Below are 19,802 nucleotides of genomic sequence, written 5' to 3'. Positions count from 1 at the left end.
AGACTCCCTTACACACGACGTGCGGTAGAAAATCTGAGAGACTGAGCCTCTGTGCTGAGGATTCTAAAGGGGTGGTCTCGCCCGATTGGCTGAAGTTTGGGCTTTTTCTAATGAGGCTGATAGTTGTACAATTGAATGTGTTTTTTCCTATTGACTTCAATGAAAAAAAACAACAACAAAAAACAATTTTCTCTATTTATTGCTTTCTATATACCGTGGGACAACGGGGAATGATTCAAGCATGTGAATCTAAGAAAGATACCCCAATATTGGAGAAATATATATAACCCTTCCTAAAACGGCTTAACAAGGGTTCTGAAAGTGCAAATCCTTTACCTCAAGGAATTGATGTAACGGTTAACCAACACAAATCCCTTGCCTACTGGGGAGACTGTGAGATTCCCTGTTACAGTCTGCAAACTTTGACAAGGTGTAATGACAGTCTACCCTAAAAGGGCTGTTGGTTTTAATATATACTTTTCAGAATAAATATATAAGGAGCAATCTCTGTGAACAAACACATTATGTGAATGAAGCTACAAACAAACTAAAGGCAAGAGGTCATAGAAGTTAAACCTTCAAAACAGCTACCTAAAAATGAAATCTTGCCAGAGAAACATCCCTATGCCCAAAAAACACAACAAAGTACAGCACAAACAGAACATGCATATTTAAACACTTAGGCTCTCATTATGACATTGGCGGAAAGTACCGTTTACCGCCATGCTGACTGCTGCCAACACACCCCTGTGGATTACCGCCACCCATATTTTGACCCACACATAGCAATCCGTCACTATATAGCCACACACACAAGTCCGCCAGCCCAAAGGTCAGTGATAAACTGTCAGTAGCAAAACCCACACCGTTACGCTAACAGAACTACGCCCACAGCATTATGACCCACGAATCACTGCAGCGGACATTCAATGGTGCTAAACCATTGGCTGTACATACCGCCGCACTCAAAATACATACACACATACAAAAAAACACTACATTGGACAATTTGAATAACACACACCTGACACCCATACACACACCACACCCACACACCCACACCACTATAAAACACCCACCCACATTACCCACAACCGTTTACGACTAAAAACATTTGCCACAAGGGAGATAGCAAGACCACAGACAAAACCATAGCCACACACCACCATCACCTATACACCATCCATGCACCTTACATCACACACTCCAACACATCACCCACAAACCCTCATCCATACCACTCACACTACACACATGGCACCACAACGACACCCCAGATTCTCAGAGGAGGAGCTAAGGGTCATGGTTGAGGAAATCATCTGGGTAGAGCCACAGCTATTCAGATCACAGGTGCAGCAGACATCCATTGCAAGGAAGATGGAGCTATGGCAGAGAATTGTGGACAGGGTCAACGCCGTGGGACAACACCCCAGAACAAGGGATGAAATCAGGAAGAGGTGGAATGACCTATGGGGGAAGGTACCCAATAGCTGTACAGAGGACTGGCGGGGCACCCCCACCTCCTCCCCCACAACTAACATCATGGGATGAGCAAGTTTTGGCAATCATACATCCTGAGGGCCTGGCAGGAGTAGGAGGAGGACTGGACTCTGGTAAGTCAACTCTCTATTACTATCACCCCCCCTACCTGCATGCCATCACATACCCCCACCCTTACCCTCAGTCCCATCACTCCACCATCTCACACACACCCCACCATCATAACCTACCCCTCCCAATACCAAGACCTGCATGTAACACGAATGCACAGACCCCGATCACAGACCTGCATGGACACCCATCACTAAAGCATGCACAGTAGAGAGAATCACCTAGCCAACAAAATAACTACTCACACAAGGCAAATCTGACAGGGCAATAACAACCATAGAGGGCAACACACCTATGCACAAGATGACACACACTGAAAAAATAACACTGCATTCACATCCCCACATGTCCCCCGAAGAGGAGGTGCCAGCAACATCCAGTCCCCCCCCAGAAGAGGCCCACAGTGATGACAGCAGCTCTGGACGCCTGGATCTGGATGACCAACCTGGTCCATCAGGGATCTCCGGACAGTCGGTAAGCCAGGCACAGTCCCATACCACACAGAGCCTCCCCCCTCAGGAAACACCACCACAGCACCCACCCAGCGGGCCCATACCTCTGTCCCCAGGACATGTCAATCAGCAGTGTGTCCACCACTACAGGGACCCCAGGTCAACCCACAAACACAGGACGATCAGGGACCTGGGGTGAGTGGCAGTGGGCACACGGTTCAGGGGACAGAGGCACAGGACAACAGGGAAGCTGAGAGGACTACTGTGCGACAGGGGGAGGACAGGCCCAGGGAACCGACTCTCCAGGAGGCACTCACCAACATCCTGGGAGCATACCATCATTCCCAGGAGACGAGGGGCCAGATACTGGACAAGTTGCAGGAGGCCCAATGGCTGCAGGAGGGACAGTACCTGGGGATCAGGGAGGACTTGAAGGACATCAACACCATCCTGGTCACCATTGGAGGGGTTCTGGCAGACATGGCCAACACCACGAGGGAGGCAGTGGCACACCACTAGTGGACAGGAGGCCCCGCCACAGGAACAACAGGCCACCAGCACCCCACCCCCTGCAGAAGGAGAACCACCCTGCAAATGGTCTCTGTGATCCAGGCAGAAGCCAGAGACTATTGCCAAGACCCCCACCAGGAAATAAGACTCGCCTGATTGTCACCCTTGTGTCCCACCCTGTCACGCTGTCCACCTTGAACTGCCATTGCTCCCCTTCCTATGCCCTCTTGGACAATGCACCTGTGATACAAATAGACTGGACTCTATCCTGGACATTCCTCCACCATCACCCCTGCCCATTGCACATCCCCCTCTAATCATTAGCACTTAAATAAACACCATTTGAATAAATACAAGAATGGAGTCTGTCAAATGATTGAAATATGTATTTGTTTAACAAGCTTTAAACACTGCAGTACAACTGTACAGTAATAGGAATGACCTGTAGTTGGCTGGGGTCAACACACCAGAAGCAATAGTGGGGCACAAATATCTGCAATTAGAGATGCCAAAGGGTACAGCAAGTGGCCACAGAAGTGGGAAAATCAGCCTGCCAGTGACAATGTCAAACACAAAACTTTCAATGTAAAGTGAAATTACAGTGTCTTACCTGTGTGTCATTGGAAGTGTTGTCGTATTATAGCACTTTTGTTGTCCTCATTCTCATCCTCTGCCTCCTCATCTTCACTGTCCACAAGGTCCACTGCTGCCACACGCCCATCTGCAGCCTCATCCTCCTGAAGAAAAGGCACCTGCCGACGTAAGGCAAGGTTGTGCAACATACAGCATGCCACGATGATCTGGCACACCTTCTTGGGTGAGTAGTACAGTGATCCACCTGTTAGATGGAGGCAACGAAACCTGGCCTTTAGGAGGCCAAATGTCCTTTCAATTATTCTTCTTGTTCGCCCATGTGTCATTGTAACGTTCCTCTGCCCTTGTCCTGGGATTCCTCAGAGGGGTCAGTAGCCATGAGAGGTTGGGTTAACCAGAGTCACCTGCAAATATCGAGGGACAACTGTTAGACACACACTAACCCTTAGGGCCCACACCATACCCATACACCAACACCTACTGGGTGGGAACCAGGGCTCACCTATTAGCCACACCCTGTGCCTCTGGAGTTGAGCCATCACCGACGGTATGCTGCTATTCCTCAGGATAAAGGCATCATGCACAGGCCCAGGATACTTTGCATTGACATGGGATATGTACTGGTCCGCCAGGCACACTATCTGCACATTCATAGAGTGAAAGCTCTATCGATTTCTGAACACTTGTTCATTTCTCCGGGTGGGGGACAAAGGCAATATGTGTTTCATCAATTGCCCCAATTATGTTGGGTATATGTCCCATTGCATAGAAGTCAGCTTTCACTGTGGCCAAATCCTCCACCTGGAGGAAAACAATGTAGCTGTGCATGTGTTTAATCAGGGCAGACAACACTCTGGTCAGCACTATTGAGAACATTGGCTGAGACATTCCTGCTGCCAAGCCCACTGTCACTTGTAAGGAGCCAGTTGCCAGGAAATGGAGCACTGATAGCACTTGCACAAGAGGGGGGATCCCGGTGGGGGTGACGGATAGCAGATATCAGGTCAGGCTCCAATTGGGCACACAGCTCTGTGATTGTGTCACTGTCAAGTCTATAGGTGAGGATAGTGTGCCTGTCCTCCATTGCTGCCATGTCCACCAGGGGCCTGTCCACGGGAGAATGCCTGCATCTCCTGTTCATCCACAGCGGTTGCAATCTAGGGGGCAAACCGTGAGCAGCTGGTCAGTATTCCATATTTCCAAACACTACACTGCATTGCATGTTGTGACTGTAACTGTATATTGTTGGATAGGCCCAAATGGTGCCTATGTGCACTGTGGCACAGTTAGGTGCCATGGCCTGCCCCCCCTGAAATGGCATCCGCCTGTCTTGTATGGAGGGACATGTGGAAATGAGGTAATTCCGCTGACGTTGTGCGCCGTTGCGGGAGGCGGTCGAGAACCGCCATGCAACTCCTCATTGGATACCATTGGGCCCTATCGGTTACAGTGGCCAATGGTGATGTACGACGGTGGTGATGGTACACACCGCCGCAGACGTGACCGCCATTTTCTATCTGTTCACTCTCTTGCTACCTGACCTTCAACAGGAGAGGACCTACACTGCAATTGCTGCTGTGACCTGTGTCTGGAACCAACCATGGCTGTGTGCTTGGGATAGGTTGGGGTTGAGGGGAATGGGATTGGGATTGGGCAGAGGAAGTTGGAGGGGGAGGCTAGAAACAGGGACAATGGCTGCCATCAGGGAGGAGGCCAGAGCCTGGATTGATCTCTGTTGGGCCGCCATGCCAGAGTGAATCCCCTCAAGGAATGCATTTGTTTGTTGCAAATGGGCTGCCAGCCCCCGGATGGCATTCACAATGGTTGACTGCCCAACAGAGATGGATTGCAGGAGGTCAATAGCCTCCTCACTCAGGGCAGCAGGGCTAACTGATGCAGGGCCTGAGGTGCCTGGGGCAAAGGAGATACCCACCCTCCTGGGTGAGCGGGCACGGGAAACACGCTGAGGGGCTGCTGGGAGGGCGGTGCTGGTACGGGGGTGGCGGCTGTACCTGTAGGTGGGGTGGGCACAGAGGTGACCACCTCCACCAGGGAGCTTCCATTTGAGGAGGTATCACTGTCAGAACTGTCCCCTCCAGTCTTTGCTGTGGTGCTCCCCTCACACTCCGTCCCACTGGTGCCCTCACCGTCTGTGGATTCAGCCTCCTGGGCCCTGCGGGATGTAGCTCTCTCCGTCACCGGTGCCTCTGCTCCTCCGCCAGATGATGCTAATGCACATAAGGACAGGGTGACAAAACAAAAAGGGGGGGAGAGACAAAGGATACCCTTGGTCAATGGCGGCACCAACACCACCGTTGGCATACATGACACTCACACACACAGGGAACAGCCCTACGCACTAGGCAATGCACTAACAGTCACAATGCTAGTCACCAGCCCATGGACAGGGATACCTAACGCCAATTGCTGCATACCTGGACCCACAGATACCTGCCCAGTAGTGGATGCCTACTAGCTTGGTTAGAGGAGGTGTACATCAGACCCTGCCCAACATGGGCTCTACCCTGCAATGTTCAGCCTGGCCTAGGGGCACCCACAGGCCCACATCCCTCACCCGGATGCCACACCACCACGTGCAAGTAATATATTGGGGCACTGTACTCACCCCCTTGTGGCTGCTGTGATGCCCCCAAGTGCCCATCCAGCTCCAGATAGGCCACCGCCAGTATGCCGTCCATCGGGGGGGTCAGGGTTCAACGGGCACCCCTTCCTCGTTGGGAGGCCATCCCCAGCTGGGCCTCTGCTGTCTTCCGTGCCCAGCATCTCAGGTCCTCCCACCGTTTGCGACAGTGGGTGCTCCGCTTGCCGTAGACCCCCAGGGTCCGCACATCCTTGGCGATGGCACGCCATATACCCTTTTTTTGATGGGCGCTGACCTGCAGAGAAATACACACAGGAAAAGGAATCAGTCAGACCGTCCTTTCTGTTACAGTTATGGCCCACCGTAGCCCTCACATCCCCTTATGCACAGACATTGCCCACCATACATGCAGCACGCTGCCCATGGTCCTTCCACCAACCCCCCCCCACATGAGACCCTCACACACAGCACTCCATACAGACCAGCATACACTCAGGACAACACACAAGTGTGACACAGGCAAACACAAGCACCACACATCATCCCATAGGCACTCACACAAACACCATCCGGATGCAGAGATACCAACATCTACTGCCTCCACTGTGTCCCCCTCTTCCTCATCCACCCCCCTCCCAGTAGCGTCTACACTCACACCTGCATGCACTACATCCTCATCCACTACCACCATTACGCCTATCACTACACGCCTCTCACTGGCAGTCACCACCCCCACATCCATGCACACGTCCCCTATGTCCTCTCCACTGTGTCTGTCCCCCTCCTCCCAAATTACACAAACGCAAGCACTCAAGACACCCAACAGCCATCCACCTCACAACAGCATCCAGCCCATGCACCTGCAACCAAACACAGCAGACAGACACCTCCTACAACCACTTCCTCTTCCTCCACTCCCAAACCTTCACCCTCTTCCCGCCCCAATGTCCCTAAGAAGCTTTTCCTCGCCACCATTGACCTCTTCCCTACCACTCCCCCCCCCCGTCCTTCACATCGGGCAAGGGTGGTCAGAACCCAGGTTAGCACCTCAGCCACCCAGTCCACGGCCACAGTAGTGTCCACAGCTACTGCAGGTAGGTGAGGATCCCGGGCACCAAGCAGCAACACTGACAGGGTACCTGCACCAGGTGCATCAAGGAAGGGCAAGGAGGCACCACCAGCTGTGACAGGGAAGGACAATGAGGCACCACCACCAGCGTCTAGGAAGGGCAAGGTGGCCCCACCAGCTGCAGGAGGGAAGGGCAAGGGGCAATCCCCAGCTGCTGACAGGAAGAACAAGGGTCCTACACCAGCAGGCAGGAAGGGCAGGAGGCCTGTGACTGGTACTCATTCGGAGCCCCCAACACCAACCATGGTGTTTGAGCCATCTGAGGCTGCAGGGGAAGGGCTGGAGCCTTCCCCCACCACTGCCAGCACCGCCACCATCACCACCGCCAGCAGCAGCAGCCCCAGTGAGCAGCCGTCCGAGGCTGCAGGGGAAGGGCTGGAGCCTCCCCCCACCACTGCGAGTACCGCCACCAGCACCACCGCCAGCAGCAGCAGCCCCAGTGGGCAGCCGTCCAAGGCTGCAGGGGATGGGCTGGAGCCTCCCCCCACCACTGCCAGCCCCGACACCAGTGCCGCCACTGCCACCGCTGAGCAGCCGTCACCGCCTGCGACAGTGTGTAGTCCTGCATCCATGGTCTGTTGTGCGTCGTGGTCCCTGCAAATCCTGTGGGTCTGACACCCAGGTGAGAGACTGTGACCTTGCACTCCCCAGGATCTGCATCACAGGGCACAATGCCCCCTCCAGAACCAGTGGAGAAGCCATCCACTCACCCCATCCTTCCCAGGATGAAGCTCACAGGGCACAATGCCCCCTCCAGAACCAGTGGAGAAGCCATCCACTCACTCCATCCTTCCCAGGATGAAGCTCACTGGGCACAATGCCCCCTCCAGAACCAGTGGAAGAAGCCATCTACTCACCTCATCCTTCCCAGGATGTAGCACACTGGGCACAATGCCCCCTCCAGAACCAATGGGGAAGCCATCCACTCACCCCATCCTTCACAGGATGAAGCACACTGGGCAAATGCCTCCTCCAGAACCAGTGGAAGAAGCCATCCACTCATCCCATCCTTCCCAGGATGAAGCACACTGGGCACAATGCCCCCTCCAGAACCAGTGGAGAAGCCATCTACTAGAGAGACTGTGGCCTTGCACTCCCCCAGGACCAAGCAGTGGGCAAACCACCCACTTGAGAGACTGTGGCCTTGCACTCCCCAAGACCAAGCAGTGGGCATGTAGCTCCATCCAGGACCAGTGGTGTTGTACCATCTTCCAGCTGAGGTGCCATCCCATTCCCCGTCCCCCTGAGGTCGCACTGTATTTTCGACCTGATGCCCCTGCAGTGTTCTCTCTGTGTTGTTGCAGGAGTGAGGTGGGGCCTTGGCCTGTGTGATGTGGCCCTATGGCCCACGGACATTGAGGACTGGGCAGTGTCCCTCCATTTGTAAATATGTATATACGTTTGTATTTTGATGCACTTATTCATGTTATTTTATCGTATTACACTCACTTTCTTCCAATCATTTTGTCCTTGCATTATTCCTGAGGGGTACAGGGTGGATATGTAATGTTTGTGCATCTGCTTGTGTGTATGGTGTATGGGGCGGGGGTGTTGCGTGTTGCGTGTGCGTGTGTCACTGTTAGAAATGGGGTCTTTGGTTGGCAGTCAGGTTACCCCCTGTCCAAGCAAGGACCCTCACTCTAGTCAGGGTAAAAGAGAATCACCCTCAGCTAACCCCTGCTTACCCCCTTGGTAGTTTGGCACGAGCAGTAGACTTAACTTCAGGGTACTAGGTGTAAAGTATTTGTACCAACACACAAAGTAACTTAATGAAAACATCACAAAATGACACAACACAGGTTTAGAACAATAGAAAATATTTATCTAAACAAAACAAGACCAAAACGACAAAAATCAACAATACACAAGTCACGTTATCACATAAAAAGCAAAAAGAGTCTTTATGTAGTTTTAAACACACGCTAACAATGTTAGCATGAAAATGTACCTTGGGTGCATCAAAAAGGGCTTGCAATGTGTTGATTCCACTCACAAGTTTGCGTTGTTTCTCCTTTCATAGGGTCGGGCGCGTCTTTTCTTCTCTCCGCAGGAGAGTGATGCATCGATCTGGTCAGCACTCTTGGGTCCGGGCAGGCTTTGTGTTGTTTTTACACTCCCAGCGGTACTTGCGTCAGAAATCCAGCCGCACGATGATTTGAAAACCATGCAGCGCAGGTTGCGAGCTCCCAGCCTCTGTCAGCGATGCTGCGTGTCGTTTCTCCAGCTCCGTGCGACGATTCTTCGGTCGCGTTGTGGGCGAGCGTCGATTTTCAGCTGTGAAGCCGGTGGCACATCGATTTTTCAGCCGCAGATTGGAGTCGTGTCGATCTTTTCCCCGCACGGTGTTCTGGGAGTGGATTTCTTCCTTTTAGGCTGCCAGCTTCTCCTTTCAGGGTCCCAGGAACTGGATGGGCGCCACAGGGCAGAATAGGAGTCTCTCCAGAGACTCCAGGTGCTGGCAAAGAGAAATCTTTGCTGTCCCTGAGACTTCAAACAACAGGAGGCAAGCTCTAAATCAAGCCCTTGGAGATCTTCACAAGATGGAAGGCACCCAAAGTCCAGTCTTTGCCCTCTTACTCTGGCAGAAGCAGCAACTGCAGGATAGCTCCACAAAGCACAGTCACAAGCAGGGCAGCTCTTCTTCCTCAGCTCTTCAGCTCTTCTCCAGGCAGAGGTTCCTCTTGGTTTCCAGAAGTGTTCTAAAGTCTGTGGTTTTGGGTGCCCTTCTTATAACCAATGTCTCCTTTGAAGTAGGCCTACTTCAAAGCAAAGTCTCTCTTGAATGTGAAATCCTGCCTTACCCAGGCCAGGCCCCAGACACTCACCAGGGGGTTGGAGACTGAATTGTGTGAGGGCAGGCACAGCCCTTTAAGGTGTAAGTGACCAATCCTCCCCTCCCTCCTAGCACAGGTGGCTCATCAGGAAATGCAGACTACACCCCAGCTCCCTTTGTGTCACCGTCTAGTGTGAGGTGCAACCAGCCCAACTGTCAAACTGACCGAGACAGGGAATCCACAAACATGCAGAGTCGCAGAAATGGTATAAGCAAGAAAATGCTCACTTTCTAAGGGTGGCATTTTCAAACACACAATCTTAAAATCAATTTCAATAAAAGATGTATTTTTTAATTGTGAGCTCAGAGACCCCAAACTCCGCATGTCTATCCGATCCCAAAGGGAATCTACACTTTAACCATATTTAAAGGTAGCCCCCATGTTAACCTATGAGAGGGACAGGCCTTGCAACAGTGAAAAACGAATTTAGCAATATTTCACTGTCAGGACATATAAAACACATTAGTATATGTCCTCCTTTAACCATACACTGCACCCTGCCCTTGGGGCCACCTAGGGCCTACCTTAGGGGTGTCTTACATGTAATAAGAGGGAAGGTTTAGTTAGACCTGGAAAGTGGGTACACTTGCGAAGTCGAATTTACAGTTAAAACTGCACACACAGACACTGCAGTGGCAGGTCTGAGACATGATTACAGAGCTACTTATATGGGTGGCACAACCTGTGCTGCAGGCCCACTAGTAGCATTTGATTTACAGGCCCTGGGCACCTTTAGTGCACTGTACTAGGGACTTACTAATAAATCAAATATGCCAATCATGGATAAGCTCATTACATACACATTTTGTAAGGGAGCACTTGCACTTTAGCACTGGTTAGCAGTGGTAAAGTGCCCAGAGTAACACAAACAGCAAAATCAGAGTCCAGCACACATCAACAACCAGGGAAACAGAGGCAAAAAGTTAAGGGAGACCACACCATGGATGAAAAGTCTAACAGTCACGCTCTTTTTCCTCCCCCCTCCCTTGTGTGCTAGGCGGCAATAGTCACCGTGGTTGTCTTCGCCGACGTTGCTGCTCATAATCCAGGAAAAGGTAGACGAGCATCGGAAATATGTGCAACTCGGGCTCCATGGCGTCATGGTTGTTCCCCGAGTCTCCAGAGGTGAGTCCTTTGACTTCTGTGTTCTGTTTCTGCCGTGCTTTTGATGTCGTTGGTACCACCCCAGAAAAGGTGGCGGATAGGCGTGTCGTAATACAGTGGGCGGTACATTGTCTTCCGTCTGGCTGTTGGCAGTTACCGCTGTGGTGCTTGTTGATACCGCTGTGGCGGTCGGTGTGTTAAAGTGGCTGTCTGTTTGTGCGGTTTCCGCTGTGGTCATAATTCCATTTTTGTTACCGCCGGCCTGTTGGCGATATTACCGCCGCTTTATCACCGACCGCCAGGGTTGTAATGAGGGCCTTATGCCGCAAAAGTCAGGGTTATAAGAACGAACAGTAAGGGATGCGGCAATGGAGATTTTGTATCTAGAGTTGTCTGCTAGTTTGACAGATGTTTTACTACTGAGGTGATTCCACATTCAAAGTAGTAGCCCTTTTGGGGGGAATATAAAACATAGCATCAGATCCACCACGCCAACGTGGTAAACCTGCCATCACTCGTTTTGTCTATGCTTAATTTGAGCTGGTAGTTAAAGGTGGGCCCCCCAGCACTCATTTTCAGGATCAGCACTCCTTTTTCTATTTTCAGATTTTGACTGTGAGCAAGAGAATAAAAACTCAAAAGAGGGAAGGGGGGGAGACTTTGAGGAAAAAAAAATGAAAAAGAACCTGCAAGTGTGAGATAAAGGGGTAGGGAGTGTCTGGTGGTGGGTGAAAGAGGAATTAAATGAAAATAGCACTATACTGCCTGGGTACATGGCACTCCTGGTATTCGATAGTGCAGGCCATGAGCTTCTGAGCAAATAAGTACTAGGATCTTTTTATTTTTACACATTCATGGTTGTACTGCAGAATATCAGTAACAAAAATATTGTTCAGCCTAAATATTACAGTCTAAATATTATTTACATAATACCGTTCTATTGAGATTTTGTATTAATAACTCCAGGAGGGCAATATTTTTCTGTTATATAAAACACATATTTCTGTCAGCTAATAATTAAATCACTAAACGAATTCCATATTGGATCACTGCCAGGCTTTGAAAATAATTTGTATATTATTAGTGTCAGGCTTTAGTAATGTTGCTTAAAAGGGTACAACTCGTTTTGTTATGCCAACTTACCTGCAATAAGGTCTGGACACAGAAGGTATCAAATAGCAAAACCCTCCATTTAAGCAAAATGATAGATGTCTGTCTCCACAGGGTTCTCCATGGTCTAAACAGAAATAATACACATAAAATAAAAACATATATGTTTACTAACTTGAAACCAGAACAATGGTTTCCCATTTTGTAAAAACTATAAAAAGCAACCACTTTGATATATAAAATGCAGACCAAAGTTTCAAACTCCACAGACTTAGCAAAACTATTTTGAGTATGGAGCATCTGGACCTACCCAATGATACCACAAGAAGAGGATATTGTTTCTTTCTCCTACATAATAAACCTGCAGCTTCTTTGCGCCATTTCTGTGTCAGAATTATTTACTCAATAAACTTGACATTGAAAGATCTATTCTTAAATCAAGAATCTTTGCTTAAACATTTTGAGCTTGTTTCCTCCCTTGCAGCATTTGTTAATTTATGTCTGCATGAACTGTGTTCCTTCGGGTGGTAATGCCATCCCCGTTGTCACTTACCTGGAAAGACTGGGTTTTAACTCTGTAGTTTAGGAAATGTAAAGGGGATAAAAGAGCTGCCAATTTTTAAAAAGTTAGGTATTGTACAATAACTCTGGTAAAAGAAAATATACTGCTCCTTAATTTGTGCTGGGATAGTTCTAAATATTCTCAACCTGGAAAACTGAACATTGATGACAGACATCTTTTTATAGCAAGAATGCCCAGGGCCAGCAGAAGTTTAATAAATTTTTTCTTAAAAGTATTTAGATTTGTAAATATTGGATTTTTTTTATAGGATGACATATTTCCCTATTTCTTTTAATGCCTTTAAGTAAATTTGGGTTTAACAATCCTGGCACAATGAAGAGACTTTAAATCTGCCTTCTGGAAAGGATTACGAACATTTGGCTTTGAATTTGTTTTTTTTAACAAATTCTCTTCTTTGTTTGTGATTATAAAATTTGCACATATAAAGCTCGTCATAGATTGTTATAGAGGTACAACAAATAATTTGTTTCTCCTATCTTCTGATGCATGCTGTCCGCACACCTAACAGTCCCTCTGACATATAATTGTGTGTATGTAATCATGTGTATATAATCGTGATAGTCAAAGAGGGTGAGATACCTCAGGGGTGGGGAGGGGGCTGGAAGGGAAGGGAGAAGTTAGGACGGAGGAGAATGGGGTGAGACAGGGTAGCTTTTACCATCCCTGCAGCAAGTAGAAAGCCTCGCCCCTGGGGTTGGTCAAAGAGCTGCAGGGCCCTGATCCTTTGCAGTGTGTGGCTACTGAAATCGAGCTTCAACATGTAGTCAATGATGAGTTGCCAAAGTCAAGTGAATTTCGTATCCATGTTGGCTAAGCTGTGAGCGATATGTTCCATGACAAGGACCACATGTTGCCACATCTTGTGAAATCATAGGGATGAGGTAGGTGGAGGTTGCTTGCCTACCACGTCATGTGCCGTTTAACAGTACAATCCGCCACAGTCATCTCTATCAATCGTATCCCCAAGAGCACAGCAGCGGGGTCAGCTGGGATAGGGTAGCCCAGGGTGGCCTTGAAATGACCCACAATCTCCTTCCAGAAAGTCTGGATGAGTGCACAGACCCACCACAATTGTTTGAACGTGACCAGCTCTTGGTTCCATTGCTAGCAAATGTTGGAAGTTCTGGGGTACATACGGTGCAACCTAGCTGGGATGAGGTACCATTGGATTATCACTTTATATGCAGATTCCCTCTGGGGGATACTTCAGAGGGATTTTGATATGGCCGCCCATAGCAGGTCCCAGTCCTTTGGGGATATGTCCTTTCCCAAATCATTCACCCATCTAGTTTGGTAGATGTGGAGGGATCTGGGTTTAGAGTGCTGAATGACGCAATAAGTTTTGGAGATTGTAGGAGGCTGGCCTGGCTTGTAGTGGGTACCAGAGGTACTTACACCTTGTGCCAGGTCCAGTTATCCCTTATTAGTGTAGAAGAGGTGTTTCTAGCAGCTAAGGCTGATAGAAGGTAGCTATGGCAAAGCAGCTTAGGCTGAACTAGGAGACATGTAAAGCTCCTACTATACCACTGGTGTCATATGCACAATATCATAAGAAAACACAATACACAGATATACTAAAAATAAAGGTACTTTATTTTTATGACAATATGCCAAAAGTATCTCAGTGAGTACTCTCAGTATGAGGATAGGTTATATACACAAGATATATGTACACAAACCAAAATTATGCAGATAATAGCAAAAGGAAGTAATGCAAGCAATGTAAAGTTACAGTAGATTGCAATAGGAGCACATAGGTATAGGGGCAACTCAAACCATATACTCCAAAAGTGGAATGCGAACCACGAATGGACCCCAAACCTATGTGAGCTTGTAGAGGGTCGCTGGGTCTGTAAGAAAACAGTGAGGGTTAGAAAAATAGCCCACCCCAAGACCCTGAAAGGTAGATGTAAAGTGCACCTACTACCCCCAGAGAGCACAGAAGTCGTGATAGGGGGATTCTGCAAGGTCAACAAACACCAGCAATGCAACAACAGTGGATTTCGGACCTGAGTACCTGTAAGACAAGGGGACCAAGTCCAAGAGTCGCGACAGTGTCGAGAGTGGGCAGGAGCCCAGGAAATGCAAGAACGAAGAGGACTAGGAACTTCCCCTTTGGAGGATGGATGTCCCACGTCGTGAAGAAGCTTGCAGAGGTGTTCCCACGCAGAAAGACCACAAACAAGCCTTGCTAGCTGCAAGGGTCGCGGCTAGGGTTTTTGGATGCTGCTGTGGCCCAGGAGGGACCAGGATGTCGCCACTTGGGTGAGGAGACAGAGGGGGCGCCCAGCAAGTCATGGAGCCCTCGCAGAAGCAGGCAGCACCCGCAGAAGTACCTGAACAGGCACTTAGAAGAAAAGTGAACCGGAGTCCACCCGAATTCACAAAAGGGAGTCCCACGACGCCGGAGGACAACTCAGAAGGTTGTGCACTGCAGGTTAGAGTGTCGGGGACCGAGGCTTGGCTGTGCCGAAGGAAATCCTGGAAGAGTGCACAGGAGCCGGAGCAGCTGCAAATCACGCGGTACCCAGCAATGCAGTCTAGCGTGGGGAGGCAAGGACTTACCTCCACCAAACTTGGCCTGAAGAGTCACTGGACTGTGGGAGTCACTTGGGCAGAGTTGCTGAGTTCCAGGGACCACGCTCGTCGTGCTGAGAGGGGACCCAGAGGACCGGTGATGCAGTCTTTTGTTGCCTGCGGTTGCAGGGGGAAGATTCCGTCGACCCACAGGAGATTTCTTCAGAGCTCCTGGTGCAGAAAGGAGGCAGGCTACCCCCAGAGCATGCACCACCTGGAAACAGTCGAGAAAGCCGGCAGGATGAAGCGATACAAGGTTGCTAGTAGTCGTCTTGCTACTTTGTTGCGGTTTTGCAGGCGTCCTGAGCAGTCAGCGGTCGATCCTTTGGCAGACGGTGAAGAGGGATATGCAGAGGAACTCTGGTGAGCTCTTGCATTCGTTATCTGGTGAGATCCCCAAAGCAGAGACCCTAAATAGCCAGAAAAGGAGGTTTGGCTACATAGGAAGGAGGATTGGCTACCAAGAGAGGTAAGAGCATATCAGAAGGAGCCTCTGACGTCACCTGCTGGCACTGGCCACTCAGAGCAGTCCAGTGCGCCACAGACACCTCTGTTTCCAAGATGGCAGAGGTCTGGGACACACTGGAGGAGCTCTGGGCATCTCCCCTGGGAGGTGCAGGTCAGGGGAGTGGTCACTCCCCTTTACTTTGTCCAGTTTCGCGCCAGAGCAGGGCTGTGGGATCCCTGAACCGGTGTAGACTAGCTTATGCAGAGATGGGCACCATCTGTGCCCATCAAAGCATTTCCAGAGGCTGGGGGAGGCTACTCCTCCCCAGCCTTCACACCTATTTCCAAAGGGAGAGGGTGTTACACCCTCTCTCAGAGGAAGTCCTTTGTTCTGCCTTCCTGGGCCAAGGCTGCCTGGACCCCAGGAGGGCAGAAACCTGTCTGAGGGGTTGGCAACAGCTGCAGCTGCAGTGGAGACCCCGGAAAGGCAGTTTGGCAGTACCCGGGTTCTGTGCTAGAGACCCGGGGGATCATGGAATTGTCCCCCCAATGCCAGAATGGCATTGGGGGGACAATTCCATGATCTTAGACATGTTACATGGCCATGTTCGGAGTTACCATTGTGACGCTGTACATAGGTAGTGACCTATGTACAGTGCACGCGTGTAATGGTGTCCCCGCACTCACAAAGTCTGGGGAATTTGCTCTGAACGATGTGGGGGCACCTTGGCTAGTGCCCGGGTGCCCTCACACTAAGTAACTTTGCACCCAACCTTCACCAGGTGAAGGTTAGACATATAGGTGACTTATAAGTTACTTAAGTGCAGTGGTAAATGGCTGTGAAATAACGTGGACGTTATTTCACTCAGGCTGCACTGGCAGGCCTGTGTAAGAATTGTCAGAGCTCCCTATGGGTGGCAAAAGAAATGCTGCAGGATTATAGCTGGGATAATGCATTTGTGAGCTTTTTCAATCAGGTAGGCCAGGCGGCAGGCACTTTCAGCCCCTTGTCGGTTACGGACGAATCCCACGTGAGCTGGATCTATGAGGACTGAGAGCAAAGGGACTTGACAAATATCTAATATCTTCATATAAATTTTAGTGTCTACGTTTAAGAGGGCGATGGGCCGATATGGTGCACATTCTGTCAAGTCTTTACTTGGTGTGGGAATCAGGGGTATCTCAGCTTCCCGCACTGTGGGGGTCAGGCCAGGGCTGTAGGAGAAGAAGTTATAGAGCGGGAGCAAGAGCTCCTAAAGGGGAAGTCGGAATGCTTCATAAAATTCCAGTGATAGACCATTTGACCCGGGTGTTTTACCTGGTGGCATGGCTTTGGCTGCTTGTCGCAAGTCAGCAGTGTTGATGGAAGCATCCAGGAGGTCTTTGTAATAAGGTGGAATGAGTTCACAATCACAATGATCGAGAAATGTCGTATCTATACAGGATTCACCATGGGGAGGATCTGGTAGTATTTGCAAAAGGCCTCTTGTTTGTCTTTCTCACTCAACGCCCAAGCTCCTTCCCCATGTCACAGAAACACTGCCCTATTGTAAATAGGGTGTGTTCATCGTGATTAGTTGTATGGAGTTTCAGAAGGCCTCGGACTACAGGCAGTTCCTTTTAAGGAGTTTGGACGGTAGTTGTTTGTCTAAAGCCTCTGAGGGCCTGATTTAGATCTTGGCAGTGTTACCGCCAAACCGCCGTGGCAGTGGATCTGAGAACACCATTAAGTTGACAGTGTTCCGCCCACTGTATTTAGATGTTACAGTCCTGCAGGCGGTGTGCTGGTGGTGGTTTGCTGATGGAGGGAGGACATTGCGGGAACTAATGGACATTAGACTGGCAGTGGCTGTGGAATACAGGTAAGTCACACAGACACACTGTACCATTGCCACATGTGTCCCCCTGCATCACACACAACACACCACATACACACTATCATCCATCGCCATTTCACCACATCATAACACATACATGCTGCAATGGTACATTGCCATACATCCATGACACAACATACACACACTATTCACGCTGCACCCACACACAACACAACCACAACCAACACAACTATGCACTCATCTACACAAACACATTCACTCATCACAACTACACACTTCACGACAACGCCTGCCACACAACAATACTCACCTGAATGTTGCACGCAGCATCACACAACACAACATACACAATAACATCAATGCCATATGCAAGTGGCACACATACTGACACAACCACAGCTCCCACTCTAGCTCCCTCCACCAGACAATTGTATCACACAAACACACATGCAAGTACTGACTCACACACACAACTCGAAGCACAAAATTACATGTACAGGTCCCCTTGCAATGTGCACACATGGACACAGTTGGCAGGTGTGATTGAACCATCACTGTGGTGCCAGCACTCATTTGCCAATGACAGGTATGTGTGTGATATGTATTGTATACCAGTGTGCCCCCATCAGTGTCTGAATACTCGTGTCCTCGACATATGCATGTCACAGTAATCTAAAAAAATTACTGAGACATATATATGTCTGCAGTAGTCTTGCGCTCATGTGCAATGACCCCCCCAATGTACACAGCCAATGTGAGTTTCCTACCTTTGTGTCCAGTGACGGGGGGTTGTGTTTTATCCGTGGTACAGTGGCAGCAGCGACAGAGGGTGTTGTCCAGTGGTGTCCAGCCAGTTTTCATCCCTTCCCCTCACCAAAACTGCCAAGTCAGAATTGGACGTCGGACCGCCACATTTTGCTTGGCAGTAAGGCACATCCAAATCTGCAAGATGGCAAGTATGGCTGGATTCCTGCCACCAGCCACTCTTTGCTATCCTTGGGAATCCTTGGCAGAGTCAGCAGGACTCAGGAGGGTTATCGTCTATGGGACTGCCAACATATAAATCGTGCGGGCAGACCGCCAAGCCGGCAGACGGGGTTTCCATCAAAAAAGTGGCAGTGGACCCCTTTCTACCAACATCTAAATCAGGCCCTAAGTCTTTCCATGAGTCACGCCTCCATGGCTCTGCTCTTCTTAATGTCTATTATGGTGCCCTGGATCATGGGGCACAATCATAGGCATCCCAGGGCGAGTGTGCAGTTGTACTTAAAGTAGCTATTTATAGCCACCAGAATATCAATCCTATTCACTGAGTCCCTCAGTACTTTGGGTTTAAAGCGTCTAGGCGTGGGCCCTTGGGGATATCGTGGCCCCTGAGCAAAGTGAGGTCCACATGGGCGTGGTTTGAGATAGAGGTATTTGATATAGCGGCCGATGCTAGCTTAGTGAGAAGAGTGTGACTAATAAATATGTAGTCAATGCGGGTGTAGGAGGTGTGGAGTGAAACAAATAGTCTCTACTACCTAGATGGAGGTAGCGCCAGGCATCTGGAAGTCCCCCTTTCTTAATATCCTTTATAAAAGAGCTGACATAACCCCTGTTCCCTGAAATGAGTTGGGATTTTTGTCAAGGTCAGTGTCTCATGCTAAGTTGTGGTCTACCCCTACTATTTTGTCCCCTGTGGCACTGAGTAGCTGTTGTTTCAATATGCTGAGTAGGAATGCATCTTGGGATGAGCTGGGAGCGAATAGATCAAGCTTCATGAGCGTTGTAGTACCTTTCTGGGTGATGACATTCAGAAATCAGCCCTGTGGATCGTGCATCAAAGAAGTGGGGGTATTCCCTATGTGTGATTTGCCTAGTATCCTGATCCCTCTGTTTTAGTAGTGGGAGATGCCCAAAATTGGTGGGAATAGCCTAGATGGTGCATTTGGCAGTGGTCTGCATGCAGTAAGTGAGGGAGTTTAAACCTCTCACATTTAGTGAGAGTACCTTAAATGCATGTGGGGGTTCCATAGATGTCAAAGGATGGTCTGCCCATGTTCACATCTTTTGAAAGGAGTCTACGGTACCAAATATAGGAGGTCGGATTACAGTAGATCTCTGTCCCTCCCCCAAAAGTCCTACCCTCCTATCCCCGCCAGAAGAGGATGGCTGAAAGAAAGAAAGATGGAGAACCGTAAGAACTGAATGGCCAACAGAGCCCAGAATAAGGTATACGGGTGCAATCCCCTTCTTAGGAAAACATTTTTCAAGGAAAGGAGTCTGATGCTCTAGTGAGGTAAGATGTCCCAGTGTCCCCGCGGCATTAGTCTCCTTTTGGCCCTCTACAGCGCCTAAAATTGTGTCTGGGTTGACTTGTAGGTTAAGTCCCTCCAGGAAAGGAGGACCACACCAAGGATTCATCACAG

The 19,802-nt window shown here is 49.6% G+C and overlaps 1 protein-coding gene across 2 annotated transcripts in view; it reads right to left on the bottom strand.

Moving 5' to 3' along the window:
• NRG4 (neuregulin 4) overlaps positions 1 to 19,802 on the bottom strand; it is a 227,521-nt gene that overhangs the window by 158,601 nt on the left and 49,118 nt on the right. For both annotated transcript variants that reach the window (XM_069222109.1, XM_069222108.1), the window contains exon 3: positions 11,980 to 12,073. In XM_069222109.1, the coding sequence (XP_069078210.1) occupies positions 11,980 to 12,073 (94 nt within the window). The remainder of the gene's footprint in view (positions 1 to 11,979; positions 12,074 to 19,802) is intronic.

This window comes from Pleurodeles waltl, chromosome 3_1 (genome assembly GCF_031143425.1).
Source record: "Pleurodeles waltl isolate 20211129_DDA chromosome 3_1, aPleWal1.hap1.20221129, whole genome shotgun sequence".
Taxonomy (NCBI): Eukaryota; Metazoa; Chordata; class Amphibia; order Caudata; family Salamandridae; genus Pleurodeles; species Pleurodeles waltl.
The sequence above is the reverse complement of the archived record's forward strand: the minus strand, read 5'-3'. Positions and strand labels throughout refer to the sequence as shown.